Source organism: Balaenoptera ricei, chromosome 11 (assembly GCF_028023285.1).
Source record: "Balaenoptera ricei isolate mBalRic1 chromosome 11, mBalRic1.hap2, whole genome shotgun sequence".
NCBI lineage: Eukaryota > Metazoa > Chordata > Mammalia > Artiodactyla > Balaenopteridae > Balaenoptera > Balaenoptera ricei.
Window position 1 is genome coordinate 90,333,232 of NC_082649.1, and position 20,987 is coordinate 90,354,218.

General features: G+C 37.5%; 1 protein-coding gene across 3 annotated transcripts in view; it reads right to left on the reverse strand.

The window, feature by feature from the left end:
- Nucleotides 1-20,987, reverse strand: part of CNTN3 (contactin 3) — a 328,834-nt gene that overhangs the window by 50,456 nt on the left and 257,391 nt on the right. For all 3 annotated transcript variants that reach the window (XM_059940197.1, XM_059940199.1, XM_059940198.1), the window contains 2 exons: nucleotides 10,709-10,836; nucleotides 8,699-8,874 (listed from right to left, as the gene is read on the reverse strand). In XM_059940197.1, the coding sequence (XP_059796180.1) occupies nucleotides 8,699-8,874; nucleotides 10,709-10,836 (304 nt within the window). The remainder of the gene's footprint in view (nucleotides 1-8,698; nucleotides 8,875-10,708; nucleotides 10,837-20,987) is intronic.

Consider the following 20,987-nt stretch of genomic DNA (forward strand, 5'->3'; position numbering starts at 1 on the left):
TATCACATCAGTTTTACAGATGAAGAAACTGAGGCAAAGAAAGATTAACAACAGTTCACAGGAGAATGCAATAGGTTAAAAGAGATGGAATTTTGAGTACCGATGTTTTAATGATGCAACTATATGTATAATTCCAGTCCTATCCAGCAATTCATACGTGAACAAATACCCCCCAGAAAAATTCCTGGGAATTACTGACAAGGTGTCATTACTCTTCTTTCAAAATACTGTTAACTATTCTTTTCCTTACCTAAATACTCTCAGAATTGTCTAAAGTGGTGTCTGATTGCTAGTCATTCTAGAAGCATGGGAAAAAATTGAAGAAAAATGAAAAGCCTTACATTATAATAGCTGCTTTATTTCATCTAGGAGCACTGATTTTTTTTTTTCATGATTCTTTCCCTGTCTCTCTCCACATCCAATCCATCCATCCATCCATCCACCCTAAGAGAGTACTGGAGTTGTCTTTATTTAGGCCTTGTGTACTTGTGCAAATTATTAACATGCATTTTATATATCTTTTGAGGGATCTTTTTGTCCCGTTATACTGCTTATTGGTCACTGTTGATACATAAGTAAGCTATTACTTTTTGTGAATTTATCTTGTATCCCAGTAGTTGACTGAACTCTGATTAGTTTTTAAAAATTTTAGAGTTGATACTATTGGGTTTTGAGTAGCCCTGATATCGTTTTGTCCAAATAATGGTAATTTTGTTTCCTTATTTCTAAAGTTATAATTGGCCCAAACACCTCCAAATGGTTTCAAAGTAATGGTACCTGTGTGCATTCTGTCTTATTGTTGATTTAAATAAAAGTATTCCTGATATTCCCTTTAAAGACATTTCTGAGATGTGGAAGAAGTATTTTTCTGTTCCTACAACGGGTCATTAATTTTATTGAATGTCTTATAAATGCCCACTGAGAATACAGTGGTCTATTTTATTATATCTATTGATATGAAGCACGCACATTTCCTAGATCATCATCTAGTGTTTATGAAAGTTTACTCTTTCAGTATGATGTTCAGTTGTTTTTTGCTAAAACTTTATTTAGGTTTTCATACTCTATTCATGAAATCGATTCATATTTACTAATTATTTGTTATCTTGCCAGGTTTTGTTCTCAGGAATATGCTAACCTTACAAAATAAATTGAAAAGATTTAAAACTTTTTATATTGTCAAATAGTCTATATAACAATTTAGCTATTTCTTAAAATCTTAAAAAAAATTACCAGTAAAATTCTAGCCTTAGAATCTTTTTATTTGTGGGGGAAACGGGGGGGGGGGGCTGTTACTAATTTACAGTTTTTCATGATTATGAATCTACTTAGCTTTTTAAATTCTTATTAATTTTGATCACTTATATACTCCCCCAAATTTTCTACTTAATTGGGTTTTCATATATATGACTTGAACATGGAATATTCTGTTTATTTTTAATTCTTTCTCACCCATTACGTTCTCTTTCTCATTTCTAATTTTAGCTGCTTTAACCTTTATTCTTCATTAATATTTTCCAGAGCTTGTCTATTGCTTTTGGACATTGCTCCATCCATCCATTTATTCTTCCATCTCCTTAATATATAGTTGTTTTGTTACTTTCTTTCCTAAAATTTACAAGGGTGTGAAAAAGATGAAAAGGAATGTGTATTTTCTATTTTTAGGATCAATTTTTAATGTGTATCTGTTACTTCCATTATAAAATAGTATTAAATTGTGTTTCTGATTTTTGGCAAATGATCTGTTGATGGTTGAAAGAGGAGCTCTCAGACTACATGACAATTTAGTTTCTCATTTTCTATTTGTTTTTGACTTGATATATTTTAATGGTACATTAATTGGAATATTATGATTTATGATTATTACCCCTGCATGGCAGAGCAAACTTTTTTCAAAATAAATTTACCTTTTTTACTCTTAAAGTTTGCCTTGAATTCTTATTATTTTTTAAATTAGTAATTGTTACCGTGTTTCTTTTTGTTGAATTTGACTGATAAATATTTGCACATCTTTTCATTTACAGCCTTGGTTTTTGTTGTAACTCCGCTGTCTTTATGGGTTTTAATTCAAGTTACATGTTACTTGGTTTGACTGCTGCTCGTCTTCTTATAAATTTAAATCTTACAGGGTTTCCACTAGGGGTGGATTGGACCATTCATCTTAACAAACATTGTACGTAATAAACGCAGCCCTGGGATACTAATCATACCCTAGGTAGGAACTGAGACTCTAGGATGCCTGGCTGAGCAAACAATGAGTTAGTGAAATAAACTCAACTTCAACTCTTTTGCGCATTTCCCCGTTTCCAATAGGCATTGGAGAACCTTTGTTTTTTCATCCCCAAATAGCTTTGTGGGAGGGGCTGGGCTTCAGGGATGTATGCTCAAGATGAATAATATTAATTCCCCTGGTCTAATCCCCAACTTTTATGGACTCATTACTGGATGTATTCTCTAAAGGATCCTTCCAAGTCAGTTTATATTTTGAATTTGGACAAGATATAAAATTTATAAGACACTCTAAGTGGGAGATGTTTACAAACGCAGCGTGTCACCACAGGCAGTGTTTGAATGAGTGCTTTACCTCAGTTCTGTATTTAAAATGCACACAAAACCTCTTACAGAATTTTGTGTTGTAAAATAACTGCTATTGTCAAACTTTTAGTCCTCATACCTAAGTAATTCTATGAAATAAATCAAGTCACGGTGACCATATTGTATTATTATACACAAAGGATTTCTTTCAAAGATACTCTTTTCTGCCACTGAGAGCTGGGAAATATATCAGGTCTCAAGCTCTCAAGCAGCTGCTGTCACTAGACTGAGATTGTGGCCTGTGGGAGATAAATCACACCAAAGGCAGCCAGTTCAGTGAGTCGCAGATTGGTTGTCACTGCTAAACCTCTTATTGCTTCCAGTGACTTTTATCCACACACATTCTAATTCATCATAGATCCAATCCCATAAAACGTGTGAAGCTCTCTAGCTTGGCTCTATACATTCCTCATTTCTAAAGTATCTGCCGCACATCAGGTTTATCAAAGCATATCTATTTAAACATCCTTACAATATACAGGAAACTTCTGGGGTGTTTAGGTTCGACAGTTTCTAACTACAGTCAGTCTCCATAATGGAATATGTCTAAGTCCAAAAGTTAGCTTATCAAGGCAAGCCAAATTATTCTTGAACGTTCTTAAAAGCATACTTAAATTTCCAGGCCCTTAAATCCTTAGGTACCAGCCAAAAATGTTCTTTCATTTCTCTTGAATTTGGGGGCCATTATCTCCTTTTTCCTGTCAGTGGAAGCTTAGATATATTTAAAAGCTGAGAAAGAAAGATTCTATACTGGGAACTGGGTGAATGATGTAATCTCTTTTTTCTCTCTCTCTCTCTTTTTTTCTTTTTTTTTGCATGGAGTGGAATTTTTTTTTTTTTTTGCATGGAGTGGAATTCTGTTGGTTAAACATGGCTATGATAGAATGCTACCGTAGACATATTGTCGGGACTGTGTCTCTTCCTATTACTGTGCATATATAAAATTTATGTACACGTAACTACATACATTCTTACCTACATAGGCACAACTACATATGGAGACATCTAGGTATAGCCCAAAGGGAGAGAGCACAACGTTCCTGGAAGAGGGACCAGTGTGTGCAAAATCTTGTGGTGGGAGGGAACATGGCAAATACTAAAAACTGATGTGAAAAGAAACCAGAAAATGGGGAACAGAAAGTTAAGTAACTCATGCAAGGACATCACCTAGTAAGCAATAGAATCTAGACCTCACCTGTATCTGAACCCAAATCCCCTGCTTCTCTAATTACACCACACTCTGCCTATAACCAAGATTTGCTTGGCAAACAATGGACTTAAGTGGATGCCTTTTACTGCTGACTTATTTATACAACTCTGATTTGTCCCATGGAACAAAGCCTGTATATGACCCATATTTCTCCTTTGTGATGTGTCAATTTGCTTTGGACAGTTGGCTTAATAAGCTTTTCTGAATGCTATATATTCTGACTGTGCAGAAACCTACAACTGCTCTTGAGACAGGACGGAAAGGGGCAGGATACAACCACTAGATAAATGAAGAAGGGGTGCAGCCCTTAGGATGTGATAAAAACTGGCTGGAACCGGCTGAAACCAAGGTGGCATGGAGAACAGTCTGGTCCTTGACCTTTAGCTCATTATACCTTCATTATAATACTGAAAGTGGCCCAATTCCTGGAGATCCTCACCCTTTCCTGGAATAGCAAGAACATTCCTCCTACTCCTTAGCACGTGATATTACTCAGCCCACAAAAAAAAGACCAACCCCACGCCCTGGGGCCACTCTCACTTTCTGAGCAGGATCGCATTCTGCCTATGGAATGTGTCCCTCTAAATAAATTTGCTTTCACTTTACTTTGGCTCGCTCTTGAATTCTTTCCTGCTTGAAGCCAAGGACCCTCACTTGGAGGTCTGTCCCAAGGACTCGAGCGGGTCCCTGGACGTGACAATTTCCTCTCCTCCAGCACTGTCAGCACACTGCTTTGGCATGACACGCAAGTCTACACAACACATCTGATCTAAACTGGAGCTTTTGGATTTTCCCAAAAAGGTGTGTATTTTTTTTTTTTTTTTTTTACAATGAATGAATATTGAATACCCAGAGTCGTCTCAATGACAAGTGGCTGAAACAGCTGAAAGCTGCCAGTTAGATTTTCCATTTTCTAAACTACCCACCCTCTTTTTAAAACATGGCTCCTACACTATCCAGCTTTCTAAGCAACTTTCCCAGTTACCGGCTTCTCCCTCACATTTTGTTGCTTTTGAAAACAGGGGATATATCTATGCACACACTGGGATAAAAGACAAGCAGACTCCTCGGTCTTCAGTGAATGCTGCAGTGAATACACAGAGGACAAGAGCTGTTATATGACTCCCTTCTCATGCAACAGGAAAGCAATTTACTTAATTGCTTGTGCTTGAGGGTAATGTCATCTTGTATGGCTTACATTTTATACTGATGGGAGAATACTAAGTTACTAATGGCACAAGTCAATAAAAAAATTCATAGGCCATGAATGAACATGTTAGAAAAAGACCAGAACTGGCAAGTGACAGGTTTAATTCATGCAGTTTCATGTTTCAGATACGTGATTCCTGTAGAGAGATGACTGACTCAATACCTTACGTAGAACCTATCAAGTAACACAGGAGCAGTTAAGTTACAGTATTATCTTGAATATTCTTAATTCCAAGACCCTCTTAGAGAAAGCAGCCATCTAGCTCAGTCTCAGTGAAATGTTTGTTTGAGGATGTTTGATGCATATTAAAATCAAACTGCTGGGACTTCCCTGGTGGTCCAGTGGTAAAGAATCCACCCTACAATGCAGGGGACTCGGGTTCCATCCCTGGTCAGGAAGCTAAGATCCCACATGCCGCGGGGCAACTAAGCCCGCACACCACAACTACTGAGCTCGCGACTCAACTAGAGAGCCTGCGTGCTGCAAACTACAGGGCCCACAAGCTCTGGAACCCGCACGCCACAACTAGAGAAGAGAAAACCGGCACGCCACAACTAGAGAGAAGCCCGGGAGCATCAACGAAAGATCCTGCATGCCACAACTAAGACCCGACACAGCCAAAAATAAATTTTAAAAAATAAATAAATAATAAATAAATCTTTAAAAAAAACCAAATCAAATCAAAGTACTTTGGGTTTTTAGTCTTTTAATGTATATTTCTTTAGCATTAGCGCAGACGAAGGACATTGTATTGGATACAATATTATCAGCAGTTCACAATCGAGGAGATAAATCACAGTATTATCTACATTATACAGCAAAGGCAATTAATGTTTCAAATCAAATTCTTTATGAATTAAAGTTAGGGCAAGAGCTGGGTTACAGCAGTGAAGGTAACATTCTAGCCTTTTCTTTTTTCCCTTGACTCCTCTCCAAGGAAAGGCAAATGATAAACCCTAAGTACGGAGTAAAGAGTTGGCTGAGGATACTGGCATATGCCTTTTCCTGCTGTCATAGAAAAAATCAGTGACTTAGAAAAAAAAAAGCACTTAAAGCAATAGTAAAAGAAATGTCAATGGTTTGCAGCAATTGGTGAAGTTCTTGAAAGCCTTGAATCAGTCAGAACAATTTGGAAAACTAGAACTTCGAAAATGGAGTAAGCCAGATGATAGAACATAGAAACAGCATTGAAATTGTACTTAATTGTGGCTAGGTATCTAAATATCGCCTTTTTTTTTTTTAAAGACCAGCTGTAGTGGGTCACTAGGGCTGCTGTAACAAAGTAACACAAACTGGGTGGCTTCAAACCACAGAACTTTATCCTCTTAGAGTTTTGGAGTCCACAAATCTGAAATCAAGCTCTCTCTCCCAAATTTCGAGGGTAAGACCCTTCTTCCCTGCCTCTTCTAGGTTCTGGCAGCCCCAGGCATTCTGTGACTTGTGCCTCCATCTTCACAGGGCCATCTTCCTTGTGTCTATGTTCTCCTCTCTGTGTGTTTGTCTGTGCCTAAATTTCCCTCCTCTTACAAGGACAACAGGCATATTGGATTACGGCCCATCCTATTCCAGTATGACATCATCATAACTTCACTGCATATATCTGCAACAACCCTTTCCAAATAAGGTCACATTCTGAGGTACTAGTGTAAAGGACAGACTCTTCTGTATCTCCTTTACAGTCAATACTATACGCACACTCGGAACACGTCACATTTCTGACACCTGAGGTGTGTGTTTTCCACACCAAGCAATTCTCCAACACCAGGTGGTGGGGGGTCCCAAAAGTCAATTCAATTCTGACACTATCTGCCTGGAGTTAGCATCAGATCCAGAAGTTAAGGGCTCAGTCCCCTGAGACTGGCCCCTCTTCAGACAACAACTGCAAGTCTCAGACTGTCATTTGTACTTCCGACCAACCACTTACAAATTGAGGTTCCCATGACACTCTCCTTGGGTTCAGTAATTTGCTAGAATGGCTCACAGAACTCAGGGTAACATTTATTTACTTTATGATACTTTATGTATCATAAAGGATACATATAAACAGCCAGATGAAGAGATACATAGGGTGAGATCCAGAAGGGTTCCAAGTACAAGAGCTTCTATCCCAGTGGAGTTGGAGTGTGTCACCCACCTCGCATGTAGATATGTTCACCAACCCAGAAGCTCTCTGTGATGAAAAGTACTTTACTTTTGGGATTTTTATGGAAGCTTCATCACATAGGCCTGATCCATCATAAATTCACTGCCCAGCCCCTCCCTCCTTCCTGAAGGAGGGAGGGGCTGGGCAGTGAATTTATGATCGATGGGGAGTGCTGAAGGTTCCATGTTTCTAATCATGGCTTGGTCTTTCTGGTGACCATCCTGAAACTATCCAGGAGTCCACAGCGTCACTTCATTAGGACAAAAACACATTTCATCACGCAGGAAATTCCAAGGGTTTTAGGAGGTCTGTGCCAGGATCCAGGGAAAAAGGCTAATAATCCTATTATTATTAGCCTCTACCACAATCCTATCACAACTAGGCCTTAGGATTTGAACTTATCTTTTGAGGAAACATAATTCAAGTCCTAACACAATCCTTTCAAGTTGCACACAATCCTAACACATTAATAGACCCCATGTATATACATATATACATTTAAGAAGAAATATTGGTGGTGGTTTTTTTTGTTTTTTTTTTGACCTGGCCATGTGGCTTGCAGGATCTTAGTTCCCCGACCAGGGATTGAACCCGGGCCATGGCAGTGAAAGTGCCAAGTCCCAACCACTGGACCACCAGGGAATTCCCAAGAAATATTGTTAAATAAATATAGCTGAATTGACCATCATATCGTTTTGTCCATAAGAAGAAAACCCAGACTCTACTATGATGTACCACTGACATCTTAGCCAAAATGAACGAAGCTAAACCCTGTGTCAAAGAAAACAGGCCTGCAAGGGAAACTGGCCTCGTGATGATGGATTCACAGACATGTGGCCAGGTGCAAGGCCTGCTGTTAGTCTGTGCGGTTCACAACACTGCGTTCCTTCTTAACAGTTCTCCTCAAGGTGTCCATTTTCCCTTGAAATCTGTAATTCTTCCTCACATAGAACCATCGCAAACGAGGAGGCAGAATGAAACAAGAGAAAGTATTTGTGTTTTGGGGACTCACAGATCTAGGCTTGGATGTAAGTTCCACCACTAGCTAGCTCAGTGACTCTGGACAAGTTAATATCTTTACAAATCCTTAGTTTATGCACCTGTAAAAGGGCAATGCTTACCACTGACATCCAGTGTCATTGCAACGATTAACTGGGATGAAGCACCTGGCCTGATACATGGAAGGCATTTAGCAAATGTGACTCCGTTCAACTTCATAATATATCATGTTGAAAATAAACACTTGTATAAGAACACTTTCCCTTCTGTGGAATACTAATGACAAAAGTATCGTGCAAAATAACATTTAATATAAACACAGCAAACATCGATTTTAATTAAAATTACAGTTTACGGGTTGAAGTAAATATGCTCACTTTCTGGTAATTACTATAATAAAATTAGATCATTACAGAATCGCAACCCCCGACTCACTCACAGAACAGACATTACTGGAGTAACACATATGTGCCTGATGTTTCTTTAGGGACAATATGTCAGAGACACATGTAAAAATCATGAGGAAAGTGTCACAACTTACCCCACCGACTTTCTCAAAGTGAGATCCATCTTTCTTAAAATCTGTGAGGGCCCCATTGAAATACCAGGTAAACATGATGTCTAATAGGGGGTCGTGTTGCACCTGGCAGGGCAAAATGACACTTTCGCCCACTGAGACATCCATGTTGGATGGTGCCAAAGTTATTCTTGTTGGTTCTATTGGGGAAATAATAAAGTTTTAATTAAAACTTCAGCATTTTTATTTTGATGAAAGCAATTTTCAACAGGCAGACTGTTAATCTAACTTATAGTATGTATGTGTGTATAGACATACATATGTGTCTATATACATATATATACCTCTGTATCAAGAAAAGCCTTCAAGATGAAAAGAGACATTTTGATGCAGACCCATAACATATTTCATTGGATACACAAATTCTTGTTAAATGAATTAGGGTATCTAAATTTATGGGATATAGAAGTTTAAAAATTGAAGTCACCTGTAAACAAGGGTTATAATACTACTACAAAATCAATTTCATTTTAGCTTTATTGCTTCATGAAATATACCGGTAGAAATAGAAACCACTGTATTTTCAATGACTGGAAAATGTATTACTACCAAAATTTAAATAGACTCAAACTTTTGAAAGACTACAAAAATGATGTTTAGAATAGGCAGAATACTAAGTTAAAATGTTAATTAATTTGTTTTTTCCCAAATGCAAATGTCCTTTCTATCATCACCATAGTCCTTCCATAGTTGGGAATTAAGCTTCCCTTGACTCCACTTTTCCATTGCTGCTCCCCATTTCTTTGCTCCATGTTGTAGCAAAAGTCTTCAAAAGAGGCATTTATTATGTTTTCTACAACAACAATCTTCTGATCTTCCTCCTACCCAAACCTGTGCAACCTCAAGCCTTTCCCATCTCAGTTGTTTTGACTGTTATTCTTCCTGTTGTTCACCAAACACTCTGCAGGCATCCTTCTCTTTCTTTCTCTCAGACCTCACAGTCAGTTTGTCAGCAACGCCTACTGACTCTACATGCAGAATATATGCAGATTCGAATCCCTTCCCATCAACTGCTCTGCTGCCACCCTCATCTGGGTCATTATCACTCCCGCCTGGATTACTGCAATGTCTCCTGAGGTTCCTCCCACTTCTACCCTTGACTCCCCACAGTCTGTTCTCAACAGAGCAGCTAGAGTGACCCCTTAAAAATATATTTCCCATCATTTCATTCCTCTGCTCAAAACTGTGCACTAGCCTTTACTTTTCATTCCAACTAAAAGTTGACGTCCTAACAAGGTCTACAAAACCTCCACACGATTGTCCCCAAGAAATCTACTGAACTCCATCTCCATGAAATCTTTGTTCACATCTCTCCTTCTCTGATCACTTGGGTTCATGCTCCAGCTTACTTCTCCCAAACACTCCTCTGTATTTTACAATCGTTTGCAATCTCTTTTCTTCTAAGAATTTCCTTGCCTTATATTCCTACCACTTATTTTCTTTCTACCTTTGGTAGAAGGTAAGTTTCATGTGGGCAGCATTCTTTGTCAGTTTGTTACTGAATAACCCAAGCACCTGGCACATGGTAGATACTCAGTGCTTTTCTTCAATGAATAAATGAACAAAACACATCCACAATTCTAAGTGACTCTTTTTGATAGCAAGGGTTATTCCATGGACTCAAACATCTCCAGAAAATATCAAAGATAATGGAAAAGGGGAAAGTGTACCCAAAAGATTTGACATACTAGAATAGCACAAAATAAAAGCAGACCAGCCGCATATGCTATTTATAATTCTTCTGCCCATTTTGGCAGCACAGTAACTCATGTGTCCCTGGTACACACCGTGGTGTATAAAAAAATATTAAGGACTGTTCCCTTGACTTTCACTTGTTAGAGAAAACACAAGTGCAAACGTAAGGTCGCTCTTCGTAGTGCACTGCATATTGTGAAAAACATTTTTTCCTTTGATCTTAATAACATACCACACAGTGTATCTCCATGTAAAGCAATCTTTCAGAAATGCACCTACCTGTAACAACCAAGTGTGTTGTGCCATTTGCTTTCCCAAACTGGTTTTCTGCTATGCAGGTATAAATTCCAGCATCAGCTTTAGTCACACTGGCAATTTTGAGTCCTCCATCTTTTAAAAAAGAAATTCTAAAGATACAAATGAGACAAATAAAAGTAAACTAGTCACTTTTTTTCAAAATAAATAGCGTTTTTGTTAACAGAAGTATTGTCTTAAGCTACTATATTTAAGGCAACATAAACCAGCCCTTAGCCTCCTTGGGTCTAAAGAAAATTAAAAGAAAATTTATACACACATGCACACAGCTGACTAAAAAAGAAGCTCTACCAATTCAAACATTTCTTGATATGTTTACACAGTTTTACTTAACAGCATTACTTAACATTACATCGGGTTTTGGGGATGCCTTTATCTATTAAGTGTGAAATGTTTTCTAAAAATATATGGTGAGGTAGATTACTCATGGGTTACCCGTATCAATTTGGAGAAAATAAGAAGTAGACATGACACTATTTTCCATAAATCTGAAAGTTTATGAGAAATGAGAAACCCCCTGGTGTTTCATTATGAACTTGAGAGAGTCAGATCTAACCTAGTATAAATCCATATTTTGCAAAAGAACATCTGCATGGTCACCCATGAACTACGGCAAAAATGTGGGCAACGTAAATGAACACATCTGAGTTTCTGAGCATACGCTTAAAGTACTTAAAGCTTTTGGTCTAACTAATTAACTAAGGAAACAGAAATGAACTTTACATGAGCTAGATGCTATGAGAGTCTCTGAGATCATGGTGTGAGCAAGACAGGAAGTCCCCACCTAAGAAGAACTACAATCCTGCAGCCTGTGGAACAAAATCCAAATTCACAGAAAGATAGACAAGATGAAAAGGCAGAGGGTTACGTACCAGATGAAGGAACAAGATAAAACCATGGAAAAACAACTAAATGAAGTGGAGATAGGCAACCTTCCAGAAAAAGAATTCAGAATAATAATAGTGAAGATGATCCAGGACCTCGGAAAAAGAATGGAGGCAAAGATCGAGAAGATGCAAGAAACGTTTAACAAAGATCTAGAAGAATTAAAGAACAAACAAACAGAGATGAACAATACAATAATTGAAATGAAAACTACACCAGAAGGAATCAATAGCAGAATAACTGAGGCAGAAGAACGGATAAGTGACCTGGAAGACAGAATGGTGGAATTCACTGCTGCAGAACAGACTAAAGAAAAAAGAATGAAAAGAAATGAAGACAGCCTAAGAGACCGCTGGGACAACATTAAACGCAACAACATTCACATTATAGGGGTCCCAGAAGGAGAAGAGAGAAAGGACCCAAGAAAATATTTGAAGAGATTATAGTTGAAAACTTCCCTAACATGGGAAAGGAAATAGCCACCCAAGTCTGGGAAGCACAGAGAGTTCCATACAGGATAAACCCAAGGAGAAACACGCCGAGACACATAGTAATCAAATTAGCAAAAATTAAAGACAAAGAAAAATTATTGAAAGCAGCAAGGGAAAAACGACAAATAACATACAAGGGAAACCCCATAAGGTTAACAGCTGATTTCTCAGCAGAAACTTTACAAGCCAGAAGGGAGTGGCGTGATATACTTAAAGTGATGAAAGGGAAGAACCTACAACCAAGATTACTCTACCCAGCAAGGATCTCATTCAGATTCGATGGAGAAATCAAAAGCTTTAAAGACAAGCAAAAGCTAAGAGAATTCAGCATCACCAAACCAGCTCTACAACAAATGCTAAAGGAACTTCTCTAAGTGGGAAACACAAGAGAAGAAAAGGACCTAAAAACCAAACCCAAAATAATTAAGAAAATGGTCATAGGAACATACATATCGATAATTACCTTAAACGTGAATGGATTAAATGCTCCAACCAAAAGACACAGGCTTGCTGAATGGATACAAAAACAAGACCCATATATATGCTGTCTACAAAAGACCCACTTCAGACCTAGGGACACATACAGACTGAAAGTGAGGGGATGGAAAAAGATATTCCATGCAAATGGAAATCAAAAGAAAGCTGGAGTAGCAATACTCATGTCAGATAAAATAGACTTTAAAATAAAGAATGTTACAAGAGACAAGGAAGGACACTACATAATGATCAAAGGATCAATCCAAGAAGAAGATATAACAATTATAAATATATATGCACCCAACACAGGAGCACCTCAATACATAAGGCAACTGCTAACAGCTATAAAAGAGGAAATCGACAATAACACAATAATAGTGGGGGACTTTAACACCTCACTTACACCAATGGACAGATCATCCAAACGGAAAATTAATAACGAAACACAAGCTTTAAATGATACAATAGACCAGATATATATAATTGATATTTATAGGACATTCCATCCAAAAACAGCAGTTTACATGTTCTTCTCAAGTGCGCACGGAACATTCTCCAGGATAGTTCACATCTTGGGTCACACATCAAGCCTCAGTAAATTTAATAAAACTAAAATCATACCAAACATCTTTTCTGACCACAATGCTATGAGATTAGAAGTCAATTACATGGAAAAAAACGTAAAAAACACATTACTGTTTTTTAACAATAACACATTGTTAAAACAATGTTTAACAATAACACATTGCTAAAACAACACATTGTTTTATTGTTAATAAAACAATACATTACTAAATAACCAAGAGATCGCTGAAGAAATCAAAGAGGAAATCAAAAAATACCTAGAGACAAATGACAATGAAAACACGATGATCCAAAACCTATGGGATGTGGCAAAAGCAGTTCTAAGAGGGAAGTTTATAGCTATACATCCTACCTCAAGAAACAAGAAAAATCTCAAATAAACAATCTAACCTTACACCTAAAGGAACTAGAGAAAGAAGAACAAACAAAACCCAAAGTTAGCAGAAGGAAAGAAATCATAAAGATCAGAGCAGAAATAAATGAAATAGAAACAAAGAAAACAATAGCAAAGATCAATAAAACTAAAAGCTGGTTCTTTGAGAAGATAAACAAAATTGATAAACCAGTAGCCAGACTCATAAAGAAAAAGAGGGAGAGGACTGAAGTCAATAAAATTAGAAATGAAAAAGGAGAAGTTACAACAGACACCGCAGAAATACAAAGCATCCGAAGAGACTACTACAAGCAACTCTATGCCAATAAAATGGACAACCTGGAAGAAATGGAGAAATTCTTAGAAAGGTATAACCTTCCAAGACTGAAGCAGGAAGAAATAGAAAATATGAACAGACCAATCACAAGTAATGAAATTGAAACTGTGATTAAAGGTCTTCCAACAAACAAAAGTCCAGAACCAGATGGCACAGGTGAATTCTATCAATCATTTAGAGAAGAACTAACACCCATCCTCCTCAAACTCTTCCAAAAAACTGCAGAGGAAGGAACACTCCCAAACTCATTCTATGAGGCCACCATCACCCTGATACCAAAACCAGACAAAGATACTACAAAAAAAAGAAAATTACAGACCAATATCACTGATGAATACAGATGCAAAAATCCTCACCAAATACTAGCAAACAGAATCCAACAGCACATTAAAAGGATCATACACCATGATCAAGTGGGATTTATCCCAGGGATGCAAGGATTCTTCAATATATGCAAATCAATCAATGTGATACACCATATTAACAAGTTGAAGAATAAAAACCATATGATCATCTCAATAGATGCAGAAAAAGCTTTTGACAAAATTCAACACCCATTTATGATAAAAACTCTCCAGAAAGTGGGCATAGAGGGAAACTACCTCAATATAATAAAGGCCATATATGACAAACCCACAGCAAACATCATTCTCAATGGTGAACAACTGAAAGCATTTCCTCTAAGATGAGGAACGAGACAAGGATGTCCACCCTCACCACTATTATTCAACATAGTTTTGGAAGTCCTAGCCACAGCAATCAGAGAAGAAAAAGAAATAAAAGGAATCCAAATCGGAAAAGAAGAAGTAAAGCTGTCACTGTTTGCAGATGGCATGATGCTATATATAGAGAATCCTAAAGATGCCACGAAAACTACTAGAGCTAATCAATGAATTTGGTAAAGTTGCAGGATACAAAATTAATGCACAGAAATCTCTTGCATTCCTGTATACTAATGATGAAAAATCTAAAAGAGAAATTAAGGAAACACTCCCATTTACCACTGCAACAAAAAGAGTAAAATACCTAGGAATAAACCTACCTAAGGAGACAAAAGACCTATATGCAGAAAACTGTAAGACACTGATGAAAGAAATTAAAGATGATACCAACAGATGGAGAGATATACCATGTCCTTGGATTGGAAGAATCAACATTGTGAAAATGAGTATACTACCCAAAGCAATCTACAGATTCAATGCAATCCCTATCAAATTACCAATGGCATTTTTTACAGAACTAGAACAAAAAATCTTAAAATTTGTATGGAGACACAAAAGACCCCGAATAGCCAAAGCAGTCTTGAGGGAAAAAAACAGAGCTGGAGGAATCAGGCTCCTTGACTTCAGAGTATACTACAAAGCTACAGTAATCAAGACAATATGGTACTGGCACAAAAAAAGAAATATAGATCAATGGAGCAAGATAGAAAGCCCAGAGAGAAACCCACGCACCTATGGTCAACTAATCTATGACAAAGGAGGCAAAGATATACAATGGAGAAAAGACAGTCTCTTCAGTAAGTGGTGCTGGGAAAACTGGACAGCTACATGTAAAAGAATGAAATTAGAACACTCCCTAACACCATCCACAAAAATAAACTCAAAATGGATTCGAGACCTAAATGTAAGACCAGACACTATAAAACTCTTAGAGGAGAACATAGGAAGAACACTCTGACATAAATCACAGCAAGATCTTTTTTGATCCACCTCCTAGAGTAATGGAAATAAAAACAAAATAAACAAATGGGACCTAATGAAACTTGAAAGCTTTTGCACAGCAAAGGAAACCATAAACAAGACAACCCTCAGAATGGGAGAAAATATTTGCAAACGAATCCACGGACAAAGGATTAACCTCCAAAATATATAAACAGCTCATGCAGCTCAATATTAAAAAAAAAAAACAACCCAATCCAAAAATGGGCAGAAGACCTAAATAGACATTTCTCCAAAGAAGACATACAGATGGCCAAGAAGCACATGAAAAGCTGCTCAACATCACTAATTATTAGAGAAATGCAAATCAAAACTACAGTGAGGTATCACCTCACACCAGTTAGAATGGGCATCACCAGAACATCTACAAACAACAAATGCTGGAGAGGGTGTGGAGGAAAGGGAACCCTCTTGCACTGTTGGTGGGAATGTCAATTGATACAGTCACTATGGAGAACAGTATGGAGGTTCCTTAAAAAATGAAAAATAGAATTACCATATTACCCAGCAATCCCACTACTGGGCATATACCCTGAGAAAACCATAATTCAAAAAGACACATGCACCCCAATGTTCACTGCAGCACTATTTACAATAGCCAGGTCATGGAAGCAACCTACATGCCCATCAACAGACGAATGGATAAAGGAGATGTGGTTCATATATACAATGGAATATTACTCAGCCACAAAAAGGAACGAAATTGGGTCATTTGTGATGGATGGATGGATCTAGAGAGTGTCATACAGAGTGAAGTAAGTCAGAAAGAGAAAAACAAATATCGTATATTAACGCATATATGTGGAACCTAGAAAAATGGCACAGATGAACCAGTTTGCAGGGCAGAAATTGAGACACAGATGTAGAGAACAAACGTATGGACACCAAGGGGGGAAACTGGGGGGGCAGAGTGGTGGTGGGATGAATTGGAAGATTGGGATTGACATGTATACACTAATATGTATAAAATAGATAACTAATAGGAAGCTGCTGTATAAAAAAATAAATAAAATAAAATTCAAAAATTCAAAAAAAAGTCCCCATCTTCACGGAAACAACAGTCTAGTGAGTGGCACAGACAGTAGATGATGAAATAGGTAAATGTGATAAGTTCAGATTTTTGAGAAGTATTCAGAAGGGGTGATACCATAAAAGCAATGGCTCTAGGGAGTGTTCCCATGAGAGAGTGCTTCAGAAAACCCTCTTAGAAAAGGTGCCATTTGAACTGAGAAAGAAGAATGAGAAAGAGTTGACCTGTCATTAGTCTGATTCATGAATCTTTACTGCCCATCTTGTCTATCCAGAATTATTCTTCTTTTCTCTGAATCCCTAAAATCTTTACTATCCATACCATGCATTTAATGCTTAGAATGCCTTTTATCTTTTATGGTTCACATCTTTGATACATGAGTTTAGTATCTATCCAAAAGGATGGTAAACTTCTTAAAAGGTTTGCAACTCCAGCGTCAGCATGGCATGGTATGTGTAAACCGTCAATAAATGCCTCCCAATTCTGGGTGATACAGTAGAGCGGACAGGAAAGATGCTGAGGACATTAGACTAGAGTTGGAGGATCTCAGCTCAATCTCTAAATATTACCCCATTTGTTGCAAGATTTTTAGGTGTGTGCCAAAAATGTGATTATTAGGACAAGTTTATGTATCAAAAATACACAAGATATGGATTTTATGTTGTATGTATTATGTGTGTGTGTATTTTTCATAGCTTGTGATTCACTTTCGCTTGCATCCTGGTTATATTTTCTTGGGTGAGAAAGTTGTAGGGGAATTGGAGCTGGTGCACAGGGGCCTGTTTATGATCCTGGGTAGAGCGTTCCATGTATGTTAGTTGCTCATGTGATTTTTTTAACATGTCAAGATACATTTCAAATACAAGGGTTTGAGAGCAATGGCCTGGACAGCTAATTAGGGAACACAGAGCACTATACTTCAATTTGAGGAACTACATTGAAGGGTTAAAAATTCCAAGAACTTTCGTAAGAAGCTGTAAAAAAGGTGCTATGTCTGATTTCCTTCGTGAAATCCTGGCCACTTTGTTGGGTATGAAATGTAATCTGATCACTTTTTGCAAAGAGACGATCAAAAAAGAATTTCTTTGTATCTTGTCATAGAGCAGAGATTTTCTTAAACAGCGTGCAATAATAACTGAAAGAGGAAAGCCTGCAGGGAGGTACACGTGAATGAAAGCTTTGGAAATGGAGACTCTTTTGAGAAACATGGGGAGTAAGCTAAGGAAAGAGAAATCTGATCAGTAACCCCGCCTTCCTCCCTCCTGCCCAGCCCAGCCTTAGACCCCTTTCCCTAGCATCCCACTGCCTGAAGGACAAAGACCGCATCCTAAGCCTTAGCCATATCCTCCCATCAGGACCCCGCCCCTCTAACTACATAAGGCCTCATGAATTCCACCCTTTGTTTGCTCTTCTCCAGTCACACAAGCCTTCTTTTAATTGCTTTTATGCTCTTCTTGTCTTGGGGCCTTTATAAAACCTGTTCCTTATGTCTGATAAATGCATACTCAACCTTCAGATTTTGGTCACTTCCCTGAACCCATGGGGTGGATTACGTCTTCCTGTACTGATTATAAATCATCTGTGCTTTTGTCATAGCATTTGGCAACTGGCCAATTATATACCTGTGTGCTTATTTGACTAATATTTTTCTCCTCTTGTAAGCTCAGAGACAGTAAGGTCTCTTGAAGCAAGGAGGGTGAATAGTGTCTGGATTACTCACCACCGCATTCCTAGAGCCTTGAACTATTCCTGGCACAGAGGAGATGCTCAAAAATAATGCCTGTTGAATGAATAAGTGACTGTATGCCTTTAAAGAGTCACTGTAGAAGAGATGGGATTAGTGATGGCAGGTTGCAAGGCACTGAGAACTTTACAAATTACAAGGAAGTAAATTCAGAAAGCGTGCAGACTTTTACTCACACATATATTTACATACATATGCACATACGTATATATGTTCTCTATATAAATGTGTGTGTGTATATATATATACACACAACTATACATATGTGCATAAATATATATGTGGAACAAAGAAAGATGAAGCAGTAGAGGGCTGGATGAAGAGAACTGAACAACTCCTAGGATAAGAGGACTGAAAATACACTTGTACTTTTAAGGAAGATATCAATAAAGGGCAAGGCACTGAAAATAAGGGAAGCACAGGGGAAACGAGGGAGGGAGGAAAGAGAATGAGAGAGAAAACTGGCTGAGAAAAGTCTCAGAGGTGGAAGGAATGAGTATCAACAAAGGCAATGTTCCTGACCCACTCTGACTGCTAATCCTACTTGTCAAATTTTTGGCCAAGATCCCCAAAGAACATAGTCCTTGATCCACAGCACTGCTCAGTAAATTTTACCTACCATTGCCTTAAAAAGAAAGTGCAGATTTGCTAGAGATTTTCCTATGTAAAGAAAGCAAGCCGATATCAGAAAGATGGTTATCAGAAGGTCTTGAAGACATTCAAACCGTGAGGCAACCTTACCTGTTCTGAGATAGAAGGTGGAAATAGAATTGAAAGCTCTAGGAGGCTGGGCAATCAACCACTCCTGAGATTAGTAAGCAATAAAACAAAGTAATGATGTCTCTTGTTGACTGAACAAATATTCAGCTTAAGCTTAGAGCTTCTGATTTGGGTACCACAGAGCAGAGATGGGCAATTTCAGGTATCTTCCCAAGCTATGAACTAGTGTTAACAGTCAATCTTTCACTACAAATATAGAACTATTAGCAATGATGGAAGAACTAGAAATCCTTTAGTGCAGGAGGTTTAATAACTCTAAATGAGCAGGCCTAGCCTCATGACTACAATGAGATAAGAAACAGTTTCAAAGGCAAGGCTAACACCTCGGGAGTCACACACAGAGTCCAAAACAAACATACTGACTCTCAAAGAACGCAAACTCTGTACATTGTAAAATTTTGAGCTAATTGGATATTTTCTTCCTCAATTGGTTCTTCCAGTAAGTTCTAAGAGGCCCACAGGGCATTTCACACAACATAAAAATAAACAATATTGAGTAAATGGATGGAGTAATTGCTTCTTAACAGAAAACCTTCAATAACCCATGCTTCCCTACAGAGATCCAAAGTGAAAATTTTATACCACTTCACTATAAATGAAATTGCTTTCTGAGCTTTCTGGGAACACGTTTTTCTGCAAATGGGTAGAGCTGAAAATGTAGATAACCATGAGTAACTCTAGTCTTGGCACAAAAAGTTAAATGAAGATTTATGAGATTAATATTCAGAAATGTGGTACTCCAGGTTGCTTTGAGAAATGTGCAATTTTAATCACTGTGGCATTTTAACTCCTTGATCAGTTTTATAATATACCTTTATACGTACCCTTTTATTGGTTTTTTCCTTTTGTAGGAAAAGAGGTTAATTATTTCACTTAACTTCACGCAGTCTGTGGTTAGTTTGGGATAAGTAAACTTAATTGCTCTAAGCTGGTCTAATGGTCCATGCTGTAGTTCAGCGATGGAATTGAATTTATGACTGTTAAGAAACCCTGTTTGCTCTGAAAGTAGACTGTTGTCTAGGCAACGTTGACCTATACTGTATGATGACATTTAAACATCCATAATAAGACACTATGTTTTAGAATGAGAAAGGTATGGAATATTATGCATGCGAGGCAGGATTTCTGAAAACATTCTTTTCCCCCTGCCTATTTTCTGAATATTACAGTAGTTTATTCAACTTGAATTTTAACAAACACACTGCAACTCTACATTTTCTCAGGAAGCTCATCTCAGTGGAGATGAGATCACATGAGATTGTAATGATTAAACTGTTCTATAGAAAATAACAAGGCTATTTTGGACTTCACTTTGTTAGTACATATTGTAAGAGACGGATGTTTAAAATTAGCTACAAGAGAAAAGTACTCACAATGCATATATTACAGGATAAATAATGACAGTTAAGAAAATGAAATATAAATTGACAAAAACGCATGAGAAAATAAATGCCAGAGACAAAGAGCATATAGTGTATATTTTCATTTACAACCAATCTCACTTCCATATGCTTGGTAAATAACGTCTCCCCCTTGAGTTCAAAGATAACCTACAAATAGTATTTAGGAAAATAATATTAGCATTTTCATTCTTTTAGTTATACCATTTTGAGCTTTCATCTTATGAACTAAACAGTGTTAGTTTAGTGATTTATTGCTTAGAAAGTCTCCAAGGAAAAGACAGGCAGAGTAGAGAAGATTCAGCAGTTAATCATCCTTTCTTTGAGTAAGCACCAGGCTAATAATATGCGGCTGTGTTACTTTGTTGGATACACATGTTACACAGAACAGGCACCTGAAGTCCTAGAGAAACAGGGTGT